This window comes from Esox lucius, chromosome 18 (genome assembly GCF_011004845.1).
Source record: "Esox lucius isolate fEsoLuc1 chromosome 18, fEsoLuc1.pri, whole genome shotgun sequence".
Classification (NCBI taxonomy): domain Eukaryota; kingdom Metazoa; phylum Chordata; class Actinopteri; order Esociformes; family Esocidae; genus Esox; species Esox lucius.
Genome location: NC_047586.1, coordinates 23,658,572 through 23,683,504, shown reverse-complemented (window position 1 = coordinate 23,683,504; position 24,933 = coordinate 23,658,572). Strand labels below are relative to the sequence as shown.

The 24,933-nt window shown below is 43.5% G+C and overlaps 2 protein-coding genes across 4 annotated transcripts in view; one reads left to right on the top strand and one right to left on the bottom strand.

Moving 5' to 3' along the window:
- wasf1 (WASP family member 1) overlaps positions 1 to 5,532 on the bottom strand; it is a 98,429-nt gene extending 92,897 nt beyond the window's left edge. For all 3 annotated transcript variants that reach the window (XM_029114631.2, XM_029114632.2, XM_029114633.2), the window contains exon 1: positions 5,112 to 5,532. The gene's annotated coding sequence lies outside the window, so the exon portion shown is untranslated. The remainder of the gene's footprint in view (positions 1 to 5,111) is intronic.
- A 687-nt stretch (positions 5,533 to 6,219) lies between these two features.
- The window catches only part of cdc40 (cell division cycle 40 homolog (S. cerevisiae)), a 29,437-nt gene continuing 10,723 nt past the window's right edge, over positions 6,220 to 24,933 (top strand). Inside the window, exons 1-12 of the mRNA XM_010882121.4 lie at positions 6,220 to 6,408; positions 7,281 to 7,367; positions 7,481 to 7,610; positions 11,022 to 11,108; positions 12,499 to 12,638; positions 16,348 to 16,444; positions 16,552 to 16,691; positions 17,545 to 17,619; positions 18,136 to 18,181; positions 22,715 to 22,816; positions 23,571 to 23,686; positions 24,488 to 24,621. Coding sequence (XP_010880423.1) covers positions 6,226 to 6,408; positions 7,281 to 7,367; positions 7,481 to 7,610; positions 11,022 to 11,108; positions 12,499 to 12,638; positions 16,348 to 16,444; positions 16,552 to 16,691; positions 17,545 to 17,619; positions 18,136 to 18,181; positions 22,715 to 22,816; positions 23,571 to 23,686; positions 24,488 to 24,621 — 1,337 coding nt within the window. The 5' untranslated portion in view covers positions 6,220 to 6,225. The remainder of the gene's footprint in view (positions 6,409 to 7,280; positions 7,368 to 7,480; positions 7,611 to 11,021; positions 11,109 to 12,498; positions 12,639 to 16,347; positions 16,445 to 16,551; positions 16,692 to 17,544; positions 17,620 to 18,135; positions 18,182 to 22,714; positions 22,817 to 23,570; positions 23,687 to 24,487; positions 24,622 to 24,933) is intronic.

The window sequence follows — 24,933 nt, the reverse complement described above, 5'->3', positions numbered from 1 at the left end:
AAAACGCCCCTGCATATTCCATGTACAGATATGACTTGCTTCACTGTTGGAACCGCTCATTTATATTTACAGATGGAACTATTTGATTCTAGGCAGAGCTGTTTGTCTGGCTGGCATTTCCCGTGAAAACATGAAACACTAAAGGAGGAGTGAATCTTCCTCTATATCTGCTGCCTGTTGCCAGTGGGCCCATCCGGAATGCCAGGTTTAGTGAGTATGCCCGTCTGGGCTGGTCCTCCATTCCAATCTAAATTCATCTAGAGTTGTCTGGGCCATGAGCAGGAACCAACGGTAGACAGCTCCTGCGGTGAGACATGATTGAAATGGCAAAATAATGGCTGCTAATTGGCAAACGGCATTGCAACATTTAGTGTGTGTGTGTGTGTGTGTGTGCGCGCACGCATGCATACAAGTCCCAGCTGGGGGTTGAGGTCAAACACATTGAGATGCAAAGATACCCTACAGTATCTCTTCCTGCCACTTTCCCATCATCCACATGTCTTTTTTCTCTCCTTTCCCTTTGTTGCCCTTCATCTCTCCCTTCCTTCCACCGCTATCTCATTCTCCTCCTCCACCCAAGGACTCACCCTCTCTTCTTCTTTTCCTGATTTGACAGGAGATGAGGCGATGTGAAAAAGGGTGTTCATGAAAATGCTAATGGGCTCTGTGCCTCCTGTAATTGAGGACAGGTGTCTGAGTCGTGGGGCAGTGGCCCCTGAACGCCTGTCACCTACCAGACCTCCATCAATCAACACAGATTGCCACCATGACCAGGTTATCAGGGCGTTCTGCCTCAATGCTAAACTCATCAGAGAGAGTGCCAGAACAAAAATGCTTGGGAGAGAGTCTGAGCAAGCGAGAGAGGAAAAAGAACAAGGACGCTTCATAAATGATTATTACCATGATAACCATGTGATCCCATATACACTGTGATCCCATAGTGATCTCAGTGATCCCATTTACATTGAGAGACCGAAAGCTAGAAAGGCAGAAACCTGTTTCTTACCGGTCGGCTGTTGAGCCTCCATGTTTTCGCTGACTTTGCATATTGAAATGTATGACAGATGCGATTCAGCATATTCAAATCGATTGGAACAACAAGGAACTGGGGTGTAACTGTAATACATTTCTATGCATGACTTTGATGTGGAATGTGGTGCCTGGTTTATTCATCCAAAGTATATGATGGAGAAAACTGACAAGAGCAAAGGCTTCAAAACAAGAAGAAATTGGAGGTGTACCGCCTCCCTATATTCTACACTTTTTACCAGCCAACAATAAAAAGAAATTAAAAATTTGCCGGGTTAGATAATATCAACACAGAAGGAATTAGCACAAAGACACACATACACACGCACAAACACACAACAGGAGTCTGGACACAGTATCTAGTGCATGCTATGGGGTGACTCTGGTTGCTGCATTGTGAGGTATCGGACTACGCTTACTATCCAAACTAACACAAGACACCACAGGAGTGACCGCACCCTCCCTCCCTACCTTACCTGACCCTATTGTGTCACATTGTTTGGGTCCATGCCTGGAGAGCCAGCGAGATGCAGCCAGGCAGGCAGGCAGAAAAGAAGCCAGCCAACCATGCGACAGGCAGGCAGCTCTGGTTGCAAGTCTAGGAACGTATTAAGGGTGCCTGAAGTCCTCTGGGTCTCAGTTAGGACCTCTTCACATTAAAAGCCGCAGGTTGAGCCCACCACAGAAACAGCTTTCTGGAAACAAACCAGTAGTGGCATAGGGAACTTGTAAGACTACACAGTAAAAAAAACTCCATTCAAAAGCCCTTTCCTATACACTGAAATGAGTGTCCCCTAATTCAATGACCGTTTGCTAATCCAAGACTTCCCTGCACTAATATCGGCCTTTGTGGGAGCCATTGAAACAGATATAATAGCTGCCCGGAAACAAAGGCAATTCACAGTTCCACTCAGAACAAAAGGGGGGGGGGGAGGTGGGATGAGGGAGAGACAGTGATCATAGCAGAACACCTGCTGACACCTGTGGGTGAGATGGAGACAGGGAGGATAAAGGGGAGATGGAGGGGAAGGATAGAAGAACTGTGGGGAGGGAGGCCAAACGACATCACACTGATAAAGAGTGAGGGAGGGTGTCTGTTAAAAGAGTTAAACAGTGACTGGAAAAAAGAAGGGTGGGCTTCACAGAGTGCCTAGCTAGGTTGTCATCAGGGACTCACTCTGGCTGTGGTGATTGGTGGGCCACTTCGGCTCCAATAGTCCTGGCCCCATTGTCCACAGACTAGACCTAATGTAAACGTGCCTTTCTCTGCATTTCCTGCCAAGTCTCTGACCTGTCACTAACCCCTGAGAGAAGGGGGGGATATGTCTAAAGAGGAAACACTGGAAGGTGAGGAATCGGGAAGAGGTGCCCAAGGCGGCAGGAGAAAGAGAAAGAAAAAAGAGAGGGAGGGTGGTAAGACCAGATCAGGACCTCTGTCTCTGCTTCTCCGATAGGACAGAGGCAGTCTTATGGAGCCCCGAGCCCAGCAGGGCGGGCGAAGAGGAACAATGGCCCCAGTGTGCACTGCCTCTGGTCCCAACAGCTGGGAGATACAGGAGCCAGACAGACAGACAGGCACGCCAGGGGATTCACACACACAACTCCTGGCCTCGCTTTGCTCCGCTCTCTCCTTTGCCCATTTTTCTCCCAGGCTATACCCTTCCTCTCTCTCTTTCTCTCTCTCTCTCTTTCTGTGCCACGCAGCCCTCACCCCTCTCTTCTTCACCAGGCAGACAGGCAGGCACAGGTTGGCAACAGATCACAGCAACTGCAACCAAAACTAAAAGAGAGGAGTGGAGAGTGGAACGCCTCTGGATGAGACCGAGCAATGCCAAAGCCCTTTTAACAAGTGAACATCCCACGACTGAGAAATAAGAAGCACACGTTGATGGGCTACTCCTGAAGCTATTACTTTATCTTTAACCAGGCCAAAACAGCAGCCATGACGGGAGCAAACGTGGCGTGAAAAAGCCACTGACATCCCTGTGATTTCTCTAATATAACAGTTGAATTGCAGTCCCACAGGCTGATATAGAACGTCTTCAAAGGAAAGATATGAAATAAAGACATGGAGACCACCAGGCCATGTTATGTCCATCCACCTGCTCAGTGTCTGTGATTTTCTCCACTAGACCTGTTCCAGTTTACAGCAAAGTGTGCAAAAACACGATAACCTTATCTGTATAGTCTGCATTATCTCACGTGGATGATAAATAGGCCTAGACAATTCTAAAATAACAAAGACACACTTTTAAAGGGATTGGAGACAAGGTCGAGGATGGACTCAATCTTACAGTGGTTCCATTGGCCAATGGCCACGGTTTATGTGCCTCACCTCAAAATTGTCCTCCTCAGTTTTCCAAGGATGAATTCTAGCACAGCGTGTGTGACATTGAACATGCACATGTCTCCTAAATGTTTTAAATGGGTGCTTTTGTGTCTGCATGTGTGGGGTGTAAAACGTGTCTGTCCGGTACTGTCCCAGAATTTATAGTCCCATGTGTGGGAACAGAGGCCACAAGCAGTTTCGGATGTCTTTTGCTACGGATTGATAAGCTCGACAGCTGCGAAAAATTCTAGCCAGCCTGGTTGATGAACACACTGCGCATTCTTATGCTATTGGAGATGAGATGCATTCTTGTCTAACACAGACACTCACGGAAAATGTATTCTAGAAAAATGCTTTCATTTCAAGAGATGTTTATCAGATTACCATAGCTAACATACTCAAACAAAGGAACACTTTGGTTTAAAAAAACTAACTTCGGAGGAAATGTTTGACTTAAGGCATATCAATAAAATAGAGCGTTGAGATCTAATATAACCTCTTGTACAAGCTGTTAATGACAGGCGTCTGCTCGCAGACGAATTTAAGACCTGGCGCGCTCCTCGTTCACCACATTATCATATATATGTCTTGACTAGGCATCAAATAGGATAATAAGCTTATTATTACATTATTTATGCCAAAGAAATGAATTGTGGAATCTTATCACAACTAAATAAATGAGCGAATCTGTCATGAAAAACAATGAAAGCAAGCTATATGTATGTATAACTTGGTATGTGTTATTACTACACTATACATTTTAAGTTTCTTTACTAACTTTCTTACAAACCGAACTATTTAAATGATTCAACATGGTTATAAAAACTACAGCCAAACGACAATTATCTCAAAACGATGTATCTAGGGTAGTGTGAAGAAGTTACTGGGAAAAAGCCACTAAGAACATAAGGCGCAATTTACAAATAGAAAAAGGTTTCAGATTTCACAATGTGAGTTCCGAAGTGATTTTCTTCGGCTGCGGCTTTCCCATCCCCCCAAAATAGACAACTTGATAGGAAACGAATCGAATACACAACGAAGACGAACCTAACCCATCTGCACATAGAGGTCTATGCATTCTTCATGGGGAAATTAAATCACAGCAGTGCCCGTGCATACACGGTCCGTGCTCGCCTCGCCCCTGCACAACTGGGTGTTGATGCCCGTTATCTTTCAATCGCTGAAAAAAATTTGCTACAGTATCTAGCTAAAAAAATAACTACAATGAGTTTGATTTAAAAAATCACAAGGTCACAAGACGCCTGATGTATATATAAACCTTCAAAATGAGTATGTGGTGTGATAGTTAGCATGCTGCTTGCTAACCCCTAATTTACAACCATATATTGAACCAACCTGAGCTCGTGCAGATGTGAAACCACGATCCCTTCCCCCCGGCTAATTTCAAACCACTGCTTACAATAGCTAAGCTATGTTTTTTCTTGCTTTTTGAGAAAGTGTCAATGCAATGCATTTAATGCAACAAAATACATTTAGCAAAAAAGTGACAAGTTAAAACACTGAAAGATTTTCCTCACACCTGTCACCTGAGTAGCTAGTGGGCTACAAATGTTAACACTGACAGTGATGGCTAACCAGTAACCTTTTAGTCATTCACTAGAATTTGAGCATGGGCTCTTGTCCATTTTAAAGTTTGTGTAAGTAAATTGTACCAATGTACTACATTTCTAAATGGATTGTTGACAGGTTACCATTTGGCATACATACATCCAGTTACAGGAAAATGTCATACCTGAAATGTCTGTTCGATTCCTCCTATTTTCTTGCCATCTCTACTGCAGTACAGTGCACGCGGCTGTTTCTATCAAATCAAACATCCAGCCCCCTTCCATGCTGTGGATACCATAGACCGGCCGAAATGAATCCCGTTAGCAGCAGAGGAAGAAGGCACAATTCCCATCCAGAAGAGATCCGGGGGCACAATATAATTTTAACAGACAGTACAACGAGCGAAGTTAAGTTGAAGACCAATTTGAAGATGAATTAATCCATATATATTGATCCACATGCGAGAAAACTGTGTTCAGTCAATGAAAAGAAGAACATATCATATTGACATTGTAAGTCCCTATGATATTCACCTATCTTAGAGACCAATGGTACGCACCAATTTCTATTGTTGGAGAGCAACTCCACGCGTCTAGCGAGGAGCCACAAAACTGACCCGCACAAAATAAGCAAGCATATCTGATTGGCCCATTTCTTCAAAACCACTCCCGGTCTTGTCGTAATGTCGTGATGTCCAATCCATAGCAAGGAGGTGGAAACAAATTAGATTAGTCCACACTGTACTCTATCGAAAATATTTCTTAATTAATGGAACTTTCTAATGTTTTTGCTAATTCATGCTTATTATCTTGTTTTATATAACTTCGTCACAGTTACACCTGGAATTCATTGTAAGTGGGTTTTTTTATACAGTAAATCCTATTGATATAGGTATGTGTGTTAATAATATGTATATAGGTTAATATATCCAGTTAATAAAGGGTCCATGAATATATCATTTCTGTTCACCTGATAAGATTTGACATCGCACACAACATAAGTCGTATTGGCTAGTCTAATTCCATCCAAGGAATATTGGCCAATCGTTGTGTTGAATTTTGTCGCTAGTAATCCTGAAAGATTTATAAAATATAAATCTGTATATATTTCATATTTAGATGACTTATTTGTTGAAAATATTTTGTATTGTACGTTTTTCATCATAATGTTTAATTAAAAAATATTTTTTTCTAATTTTGATTTACTGATATTCCGAATTAATATTGTTCTTTACTTCATCTAGTAAATTAAATATCTACTTTCAGGACACTTCCGGTAAGACATTCACAACATCCAAGATGGCGGCTACGATGGGGTCCCTCGTTTCTTATGGGAGCGATTCTGATTCAGATAATGAAACACAATCTAATCGTAGTCCCGAAAAAATTGACCCTGATGCTCTAGCACACCTTCAACCGTTAAAATCGGGTCAGACGCTGTCTTTGGCTCTGCTCAATTCAGCCCCTGAGGTCGCCGTAAAGGTTAGTGAGCTAGCTAGGAAGATTATACTGTTGCTAATTTAGCTAACGTTAGATAGCAAGCAAGCTAGCTAGCTAGCTAGCTACTAACCGTATAGATAGATGGCAACACCTAATATAAGTTTGCAAATTACCTGTCAGTAATAAGTAATATCCAGCCATAATCAGCTTGTTACCGTTAGTTATCTAGTTGACTTATAAAAGAAGCTAAAGTATCCAGATAATGCATTTACGCGTAACATAGTGTTTCATTCTTGGTAGTACACTTGATGTTGTTCATTCGGTACTTGTAGTCAGTTACAAAACGTACTTTTGACCAGTCAGATTAGTTTTAGAAAATACATTGATTTGTAACGGTATAATATGTTTAGTCAAAATAACAATTCGTGGAATACATCAGAATTGGGTATCCCGCCTTATATATGTAGGTTTGTCTAGAAGACTGATTTCCTATTGCTAATATTTTCTATTCAACATGGGCTTCCCTCCCCAGGACACAATGATGTCTTCACAGTGTTTCTTTTTTAGAATATTTTGCTTGATAAGTGTGGAAACAATGCATCTCTAAATAACAGGTTGAGAAACGGATTATGGTGGCCCAGAAAGCAATACTTTGGGCTGCATTGATGTTGTCATTTCAAATAGAAAAACTCATATGGCTCACTCAGGTCAGAGGCACCAAATGGTAGCAAACAAACCTGATAGTCAAAGACTTTAAGAATGCTAAATTACTGAAATATATAATGTATCAAGTTGTGTGTGTAACATGGTCACACAAGCTAGCATGAAATGAATGAACCACAGATGTGATAGATTTAACTCAAGGTTCGATGATTGATCAGAATGCTGAGCAGCATGTTTCTACACTCCAACAGGAGGCTGTGGAGACTGGTGTGCATCTTGACCCGTCCCTCAAAGAGGTCACCTACAACCCCACATACGAAACCATGTTTGCACCAGAGGTGAACTGATGATTCGTTATTAGATTTTTCTCACAGTAATTGCTGTACATAATTTTAATAATTGCACATACTTAATGTGATCATTTTCATATTCGCTTTCTTCCCCCTGCTAGTTTGGTCCTGTCAACCCCTACAGAAGTCAACAGATGGCTGCTCCCAGGAATATGCTGTCCGGCTATGCAGAGCCTGCTCACGTCAATGACTTTATGTTCGAACAGCAGAGGAGAACCTTTTCTACCTTTGGTAAGTTTAAATAGGACTAGGGCCATCTGGGACTGTAAGGCTTTATACTCAGGACAGTGTCCGAAATGAACCTTTTGTCTCACCTACCTAGGGGACTGGTAGATAAAAAAAATCCACCAGCTAAGCATATTTTTTACCAGCCAAAATAATAAGTTGCCTTTTTGTGTCACACAGAATAATTCATCATCACAGTCTGAGCATCATACTGTAGCCAGCCTCTTGAAACCCCTTTATTACCAAACCATTTCCCCCCATCTTAATATTTTAAAACAATTTCTTGAAATTCTACAGATTCTCCAAGGATATGTTTATTTTATAGTTAAATTCCTGAAATTCTAAAAGAATGTCCCATGAAGCTGAGTAAAATGTCCCTGCAGAGATTGCATACACATTTAGCATTTTAGATGTAGCAGTAATAAATAATTATTGTGGCAACAAAATGTTCTTAGAATAGCCCAGAAAGTAGTTGTGGATGTTTTACATATATCCATGTGCTATGCAACCATTTACATTTAAGTTATTCAGGATCAAACCCACTTGCTCGTATTTTCCGAAAGGTTGGCTGAAAAGGGGTAAAGAGGCTTCTGATAGGAAAACTAGTAATACATGACTTGTATTGTAATATGAAAATATTATCTATTAATGGCTTTATAATAACCTACACTTATATTAACAATACAGTTAGGTCCGGAAATATTTGGACACTGACACAATTTTTATAATTTTTGCTCTGTATGCCAACACAATGGATTTGAAATGAAACAACTGAGATGCATTTAAAGTGCAGACTTTCAGCTTTAATTCATGGGGTTGAACAAAATAATTGAATGAAACGTTTAGGAAATAAAAAATGTTTACATTTGAAATAAGGGGACTAGCTCAAATGTAATTGGACAAATTAACAGAATCATAAATATAATGTTTATTTTTAATACTTTGTCAAGATTTCCTTTGCATGCAATGACTGCTTGAAGTCTGGAATGCATGGACAACACCAAACGCTGGGTTTCCTCTTTTGTGATGCTTTGCCAGGCCTTTACTGCAGCTGTCTTCAGTTGTTTGTGGGTCTTTGTGCCTTAAGTTTTGTCTTAAGCAAGTGAAATACATGCTCGATCGGGTTGAGATCAGGTGATTGACACGGCCATTGCAGAATATTCCCCCTTCTTTGCCTTAAAAAACGCCTGGGTTTTGGGTTGTCCTTCATCTATAAAGTGAAGTGCCGTCCAATCAACTTGGCTGAATATGGCTGAATCTGAGCAGACCAAATATCCCTATATACTTCAGAATTCATCCAGCTGCGTCTGTCACATCATCAGTAAACACTAGTGACCCACTGCTATTGGATGCAATGCATGTCCATGCCATCACACTCGCTCCATCATGTTTTACAGATGATGTGGTATGCTTCGGATCATGAGCCGTTCCAAGCCTTCTCCATAAATTTTTCGTCCTATCATTCTGCAACAGGTGGATCTTTGTTTCATCTGTCCAAAGAATGCTGTTCCAGATCTGGGCTGGCTTTTTAGATATTTTAAGACAGTCTAATCTGGCCATTCTATTCTTGAGGCTTATAAATGGTTTGCATCTTGTGGTGAACCCTCTGTATTTGGTCTCGTGAAGTTTTCTGTTTATGGTAGACTTGGGTAATGATATGCCTACCTCCTGGAGAGTGTTCTTCGTTTGGCTGGATGTTGTGAAGGGGTTTTTCTTTCCCATGGAAAGGATCCTAAGATCATCCACCACTGTGGACGTCCAGGCCTTTTTGGATTGCAGAGCTCACCAATGCATTCTATTTCTCTCAGAATGTACCGAACTGTTGATTTGGCCACTCCTAATGTTCCTGCTATCTCTCTGATGATTTTTTTTTAAGCAACCTTAAGGTGGCCTGTTTCACTTGCATTGAGAGCTTATTTGACCGCATGTTGTGGGTTCACAGCAGTAGCTTCCAAATGTGACTGCCACACCTGGAATCATCTCCAGACCGTTTACCTACTTAACTGATGAAGGAATAGCCCACACCTGTCCATGAAACAGCTTGGGTCAATTGTCCAATTACTTTTGGTCCCTTGAAATAGAGGGGGCTACATATTAAAGGGCTTTAATTCCTAAATGCTTCATCCAATTTGGATGTGAATACCCTCAAATTAAAGCTGAGAGACTGCAATTTACCTGTGACTTGAATATATTTTGGTAAACAGCCAAAATAACAAAACTTGTGTCAGTGTCCAATTTCTTCAATTTTTTCTCTGTTGGTTCAGTCACTGTCTCACTACTCTCTGTGTCTCTCTGTTGGTTCAGTCACTGTCTCACTACACTCTGGGCCACTCTGTCTCTCTGTAGGTTCAGTCACTGTCTCACTACTCTCTGGGTCACTCTGTCTCTCTGTTGGTTCAGTCACTGTCTCACTACTCTCTGGGTCACTCTGTCTCTGTTGGTTCAGTCACAGTCTCACTACTCTCTGTGTCACTCTGTCTCTCTATTGGTTCAGTCACTGTCTCACCACTCTCTGGGTCACTCTGTCTCTCTGTAGGTTCAGTAACTGTCTCACCACTCTCTGGGTCACTCTGTCTCTCTGTTGGTTCAGTCACTGTCTCACTACTCTCTGGGTCACTCTGTCTCTCTGTTGGTTCAGTCACTGTCTCACTACTCTCTGGGTCACTCTGTCTCTCTGTTGGTTCAGTCACTGTCTCACTACTCTCTGGGTCACTCTGTCTCTCTGTTGGTTCAGTCACTGTCTCACTACTCTCTGGGTCACTCTGTCTCTCTGTTGGTTCAGTCACTGTCTCACTACTCTTTGGGCCACTGTCTTCCAACTCCTGCCAGTAGTCCTGCAGCATCTCTATCCAAGCTTCAGTCACTGGCTCACTACTTTACAATCCATTTTCCAAAACTAATAACTTACTTGAATTTTATTTTGCCTTTTTCCCAAGGCTTTTTCCAAGGCTGAACCCATTATCTAGCTACCTGTACAAACATTCACCCGTCGGTGTGGCGGATAGCCTTCTGAAATTTGCTCACCCAACAGAAAATCTACCCACATTTGGCGCTTGGCGGGTGTTAATTTCAGATCCTGGCTCAGGATTTTCCTTATTTATATCACTGCATTGTCTTTGTCAAGTAAATTAACCTATATTTTCTTGGCAATCTGTAGCATCGGATTGTTCTCTTGTCACTGTATCATTTGAAAATGAAGGGAGCAGGTTTAAAATAAACGTATTTTAACTAACTTTTTTTTAAATTTTTTACTGAAATTCAGATTGTATAGCTTTATAATGTCAATTAGGGTAAAAATAAACAACTTGAAGTCACAATTCTCTCTATCTTGGTCCAATCACCGCACAGAATAATTTTGTGATTCCCACACAGTGTTTGTGGGTTTGTTATTTATTTGCCATCCCCTTTTCTCTGCAGGCTATGCTCTGGATCCCTCAGTTGACACAAGCCAGATCTCCTCCAACAGCTACATTGGAGCAGTGGACGAGGCTGAGAAAAAGAAAGGTGTTCCTTCACACTTCATTTTTTTGCTTTCAGTGCATAGCCTTGCTTGACCCATTGTCCGCTGATCAGTGAACAAACATTTATTGTTTTCAAACAGTAAAATGCAATTACCAAACAATAATATTATGTATGTATACAAAAAGGACTATTCAGTAAGAATCTAAAAATAAGAAGCAAAAATGGCCTGCAACCTTTTTGCGACCAGTTCTTTATTTATCTTCTCCATTAGGAACTTAGGAAGAAGAAGAATCTTAAGATGCAAAAAATTAGGATGGTTCACTTACAGTGCTGGTTTTGTGCTTTTGGCTTCTGGACAATTAAAGAATGATATGCAAATTATAAGAACAGGAGAGAAATTGCTAGTTTCAATGACGTGAAACTCTTTGTGAAATAATTGCTTCCATTTGCATTATTGTATTTAAGTTGTGCTACTTTACAGCAAGCCACAGTTCAGCTTTGTGATTAAGATACGTACGATTTCCATTCATGAATTTGTACAATGCTAATAACGCTAATTACTGACTGAGTAATTAAATAACGATGTACCTGAAGGACCAACTGGGAGGAAGGGGACTGTCACCGAAATATGATTTTTGGACAAACTATCCCTTTAAGAAATAAAATCTTCCTTTTAAATAGCCCTTTATTATTTTGCACACATTTTCATATTTTAACACAATGGCTGGCCTCAAATATTCACTTTTCACTCCAGCTGCAACCAGTTGGCTTCTTCACCCAAGAAGTGATTGATTGCTTTTCTGCAGAAACCTCAATCTTTTTGCTGCCAGTGTGATGAATATAATAAAGGAAGACCAATGAAAGTACACATGCACAAATGTAGTTCTTGAAAGTATGTAAATTAAGAATAGGCTGATTCTGGTAATGCTCAAATGCATTTTGGGCAGGTAACCAATTAACCATTAAATTCCCATATGTAAAATTAAAAACCCTGTGGTTTGAATCCTGAATGCCTGTTGGCTGAAAGCTGTGGCATGTGAGATGGTATGTCCCCTATTATGACCTAACATCACTTCTTACTGTTCAAATTGCCCAATTAACCAGTTTATAGGAGCAATAAGGCGTGTCTGTTTTTTGTTGTTTTGCCAGTATATCACCACAGCTAAGGACTCCAACAAGGCATTCAGTGATGCATCAAGCCTAAGAGCAGCTCTTAGCTTTGAGATATTGATCATTCACCACACACCCCCCTTTGCCGTATTGCTTTGTTATATTCCTGTCCATTTATTGATCTACCCAATGCCTTTCATCAACATTTTGATGACATTTTGAGCAACATCTCATGCTGCTGTGATGGTTTGACAGAATGTACTCTTTAAATGTCTTAAAGTCCCTGCAGAGTTTAAAGTTTGTCTCATTCCCTCTCCAATAGGATTGACTGTGTTTGAGGTTGGCCCAAAGAAGACGGACAAGAGGAAAAAGGTGCAAGGAGGCGAAGCTGACGACATTGACAATTACCTCGGGCCCTGGGCGAAATACGTGGACGAAAAGGATAGTGCCAAGCCGTCAGAGGTACTCCATCGATATAGTTTGAAGCTCAAATGATGATGGAAGCTTTTAGGGCTGCACAATTTATTGAATTCAGGATATTGACATAGCAAGCAATGTTTTTTTGGTCTTGTTACGGCTGTTTCCCACACACACACAGCCCTGCCCCATGTTACTTGAAAAGCGCAGCCCCTCCTTGTTCATTCACTATACCTTTGTGTTCTGTTCTGGCCAAATACAGTCATTGTTCCAAACAAGAACAATGCTGCTTGACACATTCATGATGCTGCTTGACATTTTCTTGCTTTTTTTGTATGTAATTCTAGTTCTGTGATTCCTACCCAATTGTTTTTTATTTATTTATAGAAAAATCCGAGTTAGATGTTTTGCTCATGCGGCCAAAGAGGCTTTTATGATACGCTGGTAGGCTGCTTGGCTGAGATGATGTTTGAGAGACCCTTTCCTAGCTGATATATCATTGGTGTGTTATAATTTATCTGCCTTGTGTCATGCAGTTTGCCAAAAGTACAATCCCACCCAAACAGTTAGGAATTTTTTTATCATCATCATCATCATCATCTTCTTCCGCTTCATCCGGGGCCGGGTCGCGGGGGCAGCAGTCTAAGCAGGGATGCCCAGACTTCCCTCTCCCCAGACACTTCCTCCAGCTCTTCCGGGGGGACACCGAGGCGTTCCCAGGCCAGCCGGGAGACATAGTCCCTCCAGCGTGTCCTAGGTCTTCCCCGGGGTCTCCTCCCGGTGGGACGGGACCGGAACACCTTCCCTGGAAGGCGTTCCGGAGGCATCCGAAACAGATGCCCAAGCCACCTCAGCTGACCCCTCTCGATGTGGAGGAGCAGCGGCTCTACTCCGAGCTCCTCCCGGGTGACCGAGCTTCTCACCCTATCTCTAAGGGAACGCCCAGCCACCCTGCGGAGAAAGCTCATTTCGGCCGCCTGTATCCGGGATCTTGTCCTTTCGGTCATGACCCAAAGCTCATGACCATAGGTGAGAGTAGGAACGTAGATTGACCGGTAAATCGAGAGCTTCGCCTTACGGCTCAGCTCTTTCTTCACCACGACAGACCGATACATCGACCGCATTACTGCAGAAGCTGCACCGATCCGTCTGTCAATCTCCCGTTCCATCCTTCCCTCACTCGTGAACAAGACCCCTAGATACTTAAACTCCTCCACTTGAGGCAGGCACTCTCCACCAACCTGAAGTGAGCAAGCCACCCTTTTCCGACTGAGGACCATGGCCTCAGATTTGGAGGTACTGATTCTCATCCCCACCGCTTCACACTCGGCTGCAAACCGTCCCAGCGCATGCTGAAGGTCCTGGTTTGAAGAGGCCAACACGACAACATCATCCGCAAAGAGCAGAGACGAAATCGTGTGGTCCCCAAACCTGACACCCTCCGGCCCCTGGCTGCGCCTAGAAATTCTGTCCATAAAAATTATGAACAGAACCGGTGACAAAGGGCAGCCCTGCCGGAGTCCAACATGCACTGGGAACAAGTCTGACTTACTGCCGGCAATGCGGACCAAGCTCCTGCTTCGGTCGTACAGGGACCTGACAGCCCTTAGCAAAGGACCCAGGACCCCATATTCCCGAAGCACTCTCCACAGGATGCCGCGAGGGACACAGTCGAATGCCTTCTCCAAATCCACAAAACACATGTGGATTGGTTGGGCAAACTCCCATGAACCCTCCAACACCTCGTAGAGGGTATAGAGCTGGTCCAGTGTTCCACGGCCCGGACGAAAACCACACTGTTCCTCCTGAATCCGAGGTTCTACTATCGGCCGTATTCTCCTCTCCAGAACCCTGTCATAGACTTTCCCGGGGAGGCTGAGAAGTGTGATCCCCCTGTAGTTGGAACACACCCTCCGGTCCCCCTTCTTAAAAAGAGGGACCACCACCCCGGTCTGCCATCCCAAAGGCACTGTCCCTGACCGCCACGCGATGTTGCACAGGCGTGTCAACCAAGACAGCCCCACAACATCCAGAGACTTGAGGTACTCAGGGCGGATCTCATCCACCCCCGGTGCCTTGCCACCGAGGAGTTTCTTGACCACCTCAGTGACTTCAGCCCGGGTGATGGACGAGTCCACCTCTGAGCCCTCATCCTCTGCTTCCTCAATGGAAGATGTGACGGCGGGATTGAGGAGATCCTCGAAGTACTCCTTCCACCGCCCGACGACATCCCCAGTTGAGGTCAACAGCTGGCCACCTCTACTGTAAACAGCATTGGTAGGGCACTGTTTCCCTCTCCTGAGGCGCCGGACGGTTTGCCAGAATCTCTTCGAGGCCAGCCGATAGTCCTTCTCCATGGCCTCACCGAACTCCTCCCAGGCCAGAGTTTTTGCCTCCACAACCACCCGGGCTGCAGCCCGCTTGGCCTGTCGGTACCCGTCAGCTGCCTCTGGAGTCCCACAAGCCAACCAGGCCTGATAGGACTCCTTCTTCAGCTTGACGGCATCCCTTACTTCCGGTGTCCACCACCGGGTTCGGGGATTGCCGCCTCGACAGGCACCGGAGACCTTACGTCCACAGCTCCGAACGGCCGCTTCGACAATGGCGGTGGAGAACATGGTCCACTCGGACTCAATATCTCCAGCCTCCCTCGGGATCCAGTCGAAGCTCTGTCGGAGGTGGGAGTTAAAGATCTCTCTGACAGGAGACTCGGCCAGACGTTCCCAGCAGACCCTTACAGTGCGCTTGGGCCTGCCGAGTCTGTCCAGCTTCCTCCCCCGCCATCGGATCCAGCTCACCACCAGGTGGTGATCAGTTGACAGCTCCGCCCCTCTCTTCACCCGAGTGTCCAAGACATACGGCCGCAGGTCAGATGAAACGACAACAAAGTCGATCATCGACCTGCGGCCTAGGGTGTCCTGGTGCCATGTGCACTGATGGACACCCTTATGCTTGAACATGGTGTTCGTTATGGACAAACTGTGACTAGCACAGAAGTCCAATAACTGAACACCACTCGGGTTCCGATCTGAATTTTTTTATTATTTTTTTAATTTTTTAGCAGCATCAGTTATTTTTTTCTCACTCTCCATGTGGAAATTTGATTGTGTATATTTCTGAGATGGTAAGGTGAAACTTGGCAGAACTGTAAATGGCGCTGGTTTACACAAGTTCAGTGACTCATGATTAAGTTCCCCCACCTAGTGTCCCTGCTTTAAATATATCCCTGATTAGAGGGTTACAATGAAAAGATGTGGAACTGGCCTTGATATCCAGATTTTATAACCCCTGGTCAACACTTTCCACGCCAGGCCAATTGGCCACATGCTGGCTATAACTAGCAATATTCTGGAGCAATTTCAAAAGCTCATGGAATAACCAATTACCATGTAACAATGCTGTGTTTTCCAGACTACAAAAATCAAAAAAACCTGACCACCTTTGTTGTGAGCAAATTGTATTATTTTTACCATAATAACACCTTCTCATTGTTTATCGGAAATGTTTTGGAAAGTGGGCTATGGAGTAGAAAAGGAGGTAATTATGTGGAAATGTCTAATTTGCCTTGATGTAGGCACAGTGGGAACACTGCAGAAACGCTGCTTGCGCCTTTAATTATTATAGTATTTTGGAAATAGCACCAAGAAAACAAGAAAATCAAATTTGGCTGCACTGGGCCATTAAGACTTAACTGCTTTTCTCCATAGAGTTACATGGTTTGATTCTAACTGATTGTCTGCTGATTAATCTCTAGGAGGAACAGAAAGAGCTGGATGAGATCACGGCCAAGAGGCAGAAGAAGGGGAGGAACGAGGAAGAGGCTCCGGCGGAGGAGAAGACCATTCTCCATGGTAACGAACTTGCCCACACCAGCCACAACTAACCGAACTAATCAGCACTCTTTGACCTGCGACTGGGAGGTTCTCGTGGTCTTACCGTGTCTCCTCTCTGTCTTCAGTCAAAGACGCGTATGACTACCAGGGCAGGTCGTACCTGCACGTGCCCCAGGACGTGGGCATCAACCTGCGTACCGCAGACACACCTGACAAGTGTTACCTGCCTAAGAAGCAGATCCATGTCTGGTCGGGACACACCAAGGTGAGGCTGGCTGGATGGATGTGTGGGCAGAAATACAGGGGGGCCTTCAGAGGTGAAGGAGTTAGCAGACTAGTGAAATCAGGAGGGAAAAAACGCGCTTATGTAGGGATGGCTGGATGAAAGGAGGAACGTCAGATGGTTCGACCTGTTTTTTTTGTCTCCATCATCACGATTTTAGTTGAACATCCCTGCCTGTGGCTGGGGCGCCCCGAGTGAAGTTTCTTGGCTCATTGGAATTCAAAGAGGGTGTCTGCTCGAAGCCCTGCGCCGCTAGCCGAAGGACTGAGACTAATCAAACGTGCGCACTGAGCCACTAGTTGTTAGCGAGTGTCACCTGCACACATTTGCTCAACGCAAACCCACTCTTAGTGAACAGTCTCGGTGAGGTTTGATGTTACCTGAGGGGAGGCTGTGCACTTGATGAAGCGTTAAGAAACTCCAGAGGAGCAGGGGATGATTAAACCCACCCGAGGCATATATTAAACATGCGCCGGTCTACTGCTCATTAAGTGGCGTTGAGCTGTGCTTAAGTCCCATCCCCTGCTGGTTTCGGAAATGAAAAATAGTAAGGATTGTTCCAACTCTGTGGAAGACAGGCAAAAGATAAGGGGCCGTATTAGGTCAGGTTTCATGCAAACTGCTATTGGGTTTTGTTGCCCTGGCTTAATAGTATACTGTGGCGAAAACCCCCGACCTCTCTCATTCATCCTTAGTCTTTAGTTCCTGGAGAAAATGGACCACCTATGTGAGAGGAATTACACTCGTTTCTGAGCTCATAACTCATTTCAGGCAGATCAGTATACCGTTATTACATCATGTATACTGGTTAACTTCTGTGTCTGTCCCTCTGCAGGGTGTCAGCGCTATTCGTCTGTTTCCTGTCTCAGGTCACCTGTTGCTCTCCTGTTCCATGGACTGTAAGATCAAGGTACTGAAACTTCTCTCCTCTCTGAGACCACATACAGTCATCACTGTGTTGATATAGAACTCAGCCATTTCTGTTTCTATGGTATCCTTTTTTTTTTTTTTTTTTTATCTTAACCCACATTTCTGACCCGGATAAAAATTATAATTAAACTCATAGCTCGACTAGCTCCCCTCGAACAGAAGATGAACCAATGTGTGTTTTTGGAGGAGGTATTACTCCAGTTAGCATCAAGGGAATTCTGTCCTGTGGATTTAGATGTAGCCATTTTAATTGACTTCCTTTATTGACTATTATTTATTGTATTGTTGCATTGTTTTGAGGTGACCGGCAAGTAAGCATTTCATTAAATGGTACTTACCCTGTGTACCCTGTTCTTAATTCAACTTAATAATGTTCATATCCTCATCATAATGAAACAATCCCTCCAAATGGCCTACTGTCTCCCTGACACTGTGGTTATTCCAAACCAACCTACACATTTCTAATCATTACTTTCACATTCCTCTTATCTTCCAGTTGTGGGAGGTGTATAATGAGAGGAGGTGCGTGAGGACTTTTATTGGTAAGTCGACCGTGTTTGTTTCTCATGCCTTGTGGGTAGGAGACAGCCTAGTGGTTAGAGCATGGGGGCTGTAACTGAAACGTGGGCAGTTACGAATTGTTGGTCCTTTAAAATGAAACATCTGTCGTGCCCTTAAGCAATGTGCTAAACGCTACTATAAGTCACTCTGGATAGCAGGAACTGCTAAATGTAAATGTTGTGCTACAAGGATGCGTCAAGGAGAACGTTCTAAATCATTTTAGGCGTAGGCTACTTATCGCACTGAACTAGTCGCAAAGTGATTTTTATTGACTGCATGGAGATGTTTTTGGTTTATTGGCCCAGCATTATCTGCCAGTACAAGTTCGCTTCCAATCAAGCTCACTCATCTCCCTTGGCAAATCCTATTACAGCCATTTCTGTCTACATCTGCCTTGTCTAAATGATGATTGGGAACTAATTCAGCAATGAGACACGTGGCACAGGCTGGATGGGTGAGGATGTCAGAGCACCACGCCGGACCATCTCATTAGCCTGTTTCCAACTCTTTCTCGACCGGCAGCGTTGAGGCGGAACATTCATTCAGAATTAATGCAACATAATAGGAACGGTCAATTCTGAGCACAGAGGGGAAGTTTGTCCAGCGCGCCGAGTGTTAACTGCCCACTGACGGTGGGTCTATACTGGGCTGTGGCACTCAGCTGGGTGTCTCACAACACCCCCCCCCCCCCCCCCCCCATCCGTGGTAAGGCTGTCAGAGTAGATTGTTTTCTCTCAGCTCCGGTTATGCCCGTCAGCTCCCTCAAACACCATGTATAATTCAACAGCCCTGGGATGGATGGAGAGCGTCAGGGAGGGGAGGGACGGAGTGGGGGCTGTGGGAAGGGGGGAGGAGAGGAGGGGGATGTGGAGACGGCATAGAGGAGAGATAAAGATGTGGCCATCCAGTTTGTTTTAGGAATGCAGCTCCTGAGGGTGAATCAACTAGAGTTGTGCTGTCTCTCGCTCAAAGATTTGAACAGAATTAGTCTTTTATTTTGCTCTTTATTACCAATCTAAACCCAACTCATCAACCCTTCATCACCCTCTTCTCTTTCACATTGGAATCTCAGTAATACAGCGTAATGACAACACCCACAGCTCCATTTCTTTTATTTGTGTCAAGTCAATGGGATTTGTGCCATAGGCATCAAAGCTCCTGAAAGTACAAAAGGGAGAGCGAGGGGTGTGTGTCAGTGGGCTCTAGCCAGAAAGCTCTTGGCAGGTAAACCTTCGGGAGGGCTGGCCAGAGCATGGACCGACATACGGCTAGTCTCCATGGAACCAGTTATCGCTGCGGTAACAGTGAAGCCCTGACAAGAGGTGGTCTTAACAAGAGCCGTCTGAGAGGGAGGCCAACAGGACCAGCTGTCACCACACACACATGGATGGGCGCGAGAAAGATGAATGGTGGAAGGGATAAATGAGACCAAGGGGAAGAGTGAGATGTTTTAGAGAGAGAGTGGAATGTTTCAGAAAGCGAGAAGGGATGTTTTAGAAAGAGAGCGAGATGTTTTAGAGAACGATGTTTAGAGAAGGATGTTTTAGAGAGGTTTTATTTCACAATAATTTTTTAAACACAGAACAGAACTTATTGAGTAGTATGATTTTCTTTCTGCAAAACATACGTTTTGAAAGTATCCGCACTCCTAAAGAATATTTAAAATGAAACCAAACAAAAGGGCATCCTTTTTATTTGGTCTCCGTCTCTGTTTCCCTGGGGTATAAACATGAGGTTGCATGCAAAATCCCTTTGTCATCCATCACCCTGAGCTTTCAGCTCTAGGGAGATAATCAAAATGTTTCAGAAGTCTGTAACATTTGCATATTTGCCAAGTAGAGGGCCCTTGTGTATGCATGCACAGTGAGGGAGGCAAAGAAAAATCCAAGGATCACAGTTTCAGATCTGCAGTTTAGTGAAATCTTAAAGGGGATCTGTGTAGAATCCAGCCTCTAAACAATTACACGACATGTTTCATTCTCGTCTTCCCTTACCGGAAAAAGCAAGTATAGGGAGATGACACAACATTGCAAACTGATAGACGGACCATCGAGAACGTTATAATGGGGAATATGTCACTCTAATTAATTTTGTAGAAACATTAACCTAAAACATTAATTGCAGATGTAATTATAATCTGATAACCTTACATGTTGCTGCTTTAAGGTTGTCAAGTTTCACAATCAAGCTGTTTTGAAGGGTTGCACCAAAATGGACCTAGTGGATAGACCTTTCAACAAGACCGCAAACATACATCAAAATCAACACAGAAATTGTTGGGCAACCACAAAATCAATGTTTTACAATAGCAATCGTTGTCTCTGGACGCCGATTCGGTAGAAAACCTGTGGTCTGAATTGAAGGCAGCAGTCCACAATCGCAAACCTAAGACTGTCAAGGATCTTAAAAAGTGCTGCATAGAGGAGTGGTCCAAGAGTCCTCCAGAAATGTTTGCCAACTTTGTCAGACTTAACAGGAAGAGGCTCGGTGCTATTATCCTCTCCTGAGCATGCTCAGGCACAATGTGTAATGCCTAAGAACATCTCCTAGCTGCATTCTATTTGCCACGAACCACATGCCCTTTCTGCCTTTTTGTTAAATAATAACATTTAAAATGTGAGGTAATGTGAGGTAATATGTGTACCATTTGTAAAGAAAACATGAATGAGCAGGCAAAACACATCTTTTATTTCTTATGGAATTCACATCAACTGTAGGTCATAACAGAATGGCACAATCATAAAACAGAACATGGCAACAAAGAAAAAAATGTACTGACCCGTTCAAAAGTCTGCATACCCTTAGTTCCTAATACTGTGTATTGGCCACTTTACCATCAATGACAGCCTGCAGTGTTTTGTAATAGTTTTCTATGAGGCCCTGAATTCTTGCAGGTGGTATAGCTGCCCATTCATCTTGGCAAAATGCCTCCTGGTCATGCAAAGTCTTTGGTCGTCTTGCATGAACCGCACGTGCTTATGGTTATGACCATAAAGTTCTATTTTGGTCTCATCCCTCCAAATTACAGTGTTCCAGTAGCTGTGAAGCGTGTCAAGGTGTTGTCGGGCTTATTGTAACCCAGCTTTTTTGTGGTATTGGCACAGTAAAGGCTTCTTTCTGGCAACACAACCATACAGCAAATATTTGTTCAAGTATCATCATATTGTGCTCCTTGAAACAACCACACCCGTCTTTTTCCAGAGCAGAGCAGAGCAGAGGTACTGTGGGTTTTTCTTTGTATCCCGAACAATTCTTCTGGCAGTTTTGGCTGAAATCTTTCTTGGTCTACCTGCCCTTGGCTTGGTATCAAGAGATCCCTGAATTTTCCACTTCTTAATAAGTGATGGAACAGTACTGACTGGCATTTGCAAGGCTTTGGATATATTTTATATCCTTTTCCATGTTTTTAGAGTTCCATTACCTTACAAACATTCAAGGGTATGTAAACTTTTGATTGGGGCCGTTTGGTTGAATTCTGTTATCATTATGATTTTAAAAAGGAGCCAAACAACTATGTGATAATAAATGACTTCGTATGATCACTATCCTTCAAAATCAATGCCAGAATTTCACAATTTCTGCCAGGGTATGCAAACTTATGTGCACAACTGTAATACCAAGAATCTCATATTTAAATGAGTAATTGTATTACATGACCCTTTTTATATTTGTATTGTTTTCTAAAGAAATGAACCAGGCATGGAGTGATTGGAGTCATTGTTTTCATTCTGGGTACTGTATAGTTATTAGCTAGTCATCTACAATAATCTTTTTGCAGAGTATATTTTAGTTCCATTAATAAACGTTCTGTTGTCCACATTATTTCAGCAAAAATTCCATCGCTGTGGTAAAAGTTGCATTCCCGCTGTTTAAATAGCGTAATGGTTAAAGACACAGTCTGCCACATAGGAAACCGCTTATCGAAACCAGCCAGGGATGACAACATTCATCCTTTCTATTCGCGGGCCGGCTGAACTAAGCTTGTCTCATTCTTTTGTGTGTGTGTGTGTGTGTGTGTGTGCGCACGCCTGTGCCTGAAACCTCCGATTTTTATTTTGGTTTTCACCCTTTATTATCTGGCTTATTTTCTGCTTTGGCAACACAAACAAATGTTTCCCACACCAATAAATACAAATTGTATTGATAAACAGAATTTGTAGAGGAAGAGCAAGATTATAGTGCGAAAGAGATAATGTAGCAGAGAAAGTATAATGTAGAGGATAGATGTGGAAGAGAGAGAATGTAGAAATTAGATGGGGGGGGGGGAGCACTCATCTTCTCCCCTCCATATCCCCTTCACGGTTATGCTTGTTTCAATACACCCCTCCCCTTCCCATCTTCTACCAGAGGCCCGGCTCCATTTTGTCTCTCTGTCACACTTTATTCTTCTGTCATTTTATAGCCCAAAAATGTCATACAAAAGGCGGTGGGGTCAGGGGCTATAAAAGAACAGAACATGAGGTGTGGACACATTGTTATATACAGTACATAAAATGTGTTTCTTTCTCCCCCAGGCCACAGCAAAGCGGTGCGGGATATCTGCTTCAACAACACAGGGACTCAGTACATGAGTGCAGCCTACGACCGCTACCTCAAACTCTGGGACACAGAGACAGGTCGGTTCAGAATGCGGGTTTGCTTATTGCTGTTTGCAGGACAGCGCTGCCAGTGCACTCTGTAGTCTAGCCGAGAGTGTAGCGCCAAAAGATGCATTTTTAGAAGCCCTGTGTGAGGAAAAACACTGACATTACTAAAGTGAGATTTTCTGAAATTTTTTGTTTACATGCTTGGTTGATTTTACATTTTCCGCTAGCTAAGACCTCTATTAACCACGCTAGAGATTCTTTTCAATATTTCACTTGTCATATTTTGATTAATTGAAGAAACAAATGTGAAATTGAGCAATATACAATGTTACTTTTCATTTCCTCTTGAAACTTTGTGTCTAGTAAAGACCTAGAACACCAGATGACGGGAGCTCCTAACTTACTATTGACCTTAATTAATCTATCAGGAGCAAATACCTGCAGACCCTCGGCCCTCCAAGAATGTGTGACACCTCTTTACTGGTGGGACTAAGGACTCTGTACTCTCCCAGCAGAGGGCAGTATGGAGACTAGTCCTCCACTGCTCTACAGGATCAATGCCTGGTCATAGCACTACAGTCTCAGTGGTTCCATTTCATATACATTTTCCGAGCCTGCAATTGATGGACGAAAAACTACAAATGTTTTATTTAAGTTAATCGATTCATCAAGTGAATTGAAGGAGTCGTTGCTCCTGGGTGAGGTTAGTGGGGTGTTGTGCATGTCATGGTAACATCCTGTCTGTACAGGCTGTTTTAAAACCTTTCAATTGTCCCCTCCACAGGCCAGTGCATCTCCCGCTTCACTAACAGAAAGGTGCCATACTGCGTGAAGTTCAACCCTGACGAGGACAAGCAGAACCTTTTCGTGGCCGGCATGTCTGATAAGAAGATTGTCCAGGTACTGGCATGACACACAAACACACACTACAGCGGAGCTTAGATAGTGTGAAATGCACTCCTCTCGCAGGGCTGTGTTGCCAGCAGGTAAGTAGGTAGGTAGGCGTGTGCGTGAAGCGACAGGACTAGAGCAAGTCATTAATCATGGACTACGATTCGTGGCCCAGGGCAGAGAACCAAGAGGTCTGTTGAAGACAACCACTTAAGTACTGTCCCCTAATTGGAGAAGCAATTAAAAACAGCTTAGCAGCAATTAAATGTCTATGTGAACTCTGTTTCTTTCTCTCACATTTTCTCAGCTGATTTTCGCAGTCTCAGAAGTTGTTTGTACCCAATAACTGTGCTATTGGTGTGGGCAGGGGTTCCCAACCTTGGGGTTGCCCCCCCCCCCCCCCCCATTGTGGAGCACCAATGTTTCATGAGGGGGATCTTAAGTGATTAGAATGAAGCTATAAAATTCCAGAAGGAGATTTAAATCTAAAATATGTTTTGATTGTCTATGATTTTCAGCACTGGAGCTAAAATCAATTAAAGAAATTGGGATTTGGTGGTTTTATATAGTATGTGATCAAGATAGGCCACCAGCTGTCATTTTTATCTGGAGAATAGTGGAAGAGAGTGGGTAGCTCATTCACTACATCCTACCAAATCAAACTATTATGCATTTAATATAGGATAATGCATGCATCTGTGGGTGTGAATTTTTTTTAAATGTGAAAAATGGTGCGCTGGGGAAATGGTTGGAATCCACTGCAGGTGTTTGAGTTTCTGTAATTCACTTGTGTGTTTTAACTTCGCCCAGTGGGATGTGAGGACTGGAGAGGTTGTTCAGGAGTATGATCGTCACCTGGGAGCAGTCAACACCATCACGTTCGTGGATGAGAACCGCCGCTTCGTCAGCACGTCAGACGACAAGTCCCTTCGCGTCTGGGAGTGGTGAGTCACAGCGAGACTTGTAACCTTCTGCCTTCCGATGTCGATAAGTAGCTTTATTGCATAACTCGTCCATGCTTCATTTAAATACGGCATTACCTCTGGCATGTAGATGTGTCTCGGCAGTGGCCTAGATGAGAAGAAACTGCACACCTTGCCACACAGTGTACTGCAAGTAATAGTGTGGAATACGATTGGTTGAGTGGTCATATGAAGCTCACTACGATTGGTTGAGTGGTCATATGAAGTTCACTACGGTTGGTTGAGTGGTCATATGAAGTTCACTACGGTTGGTTGAGTGGTCATATGAAGCTC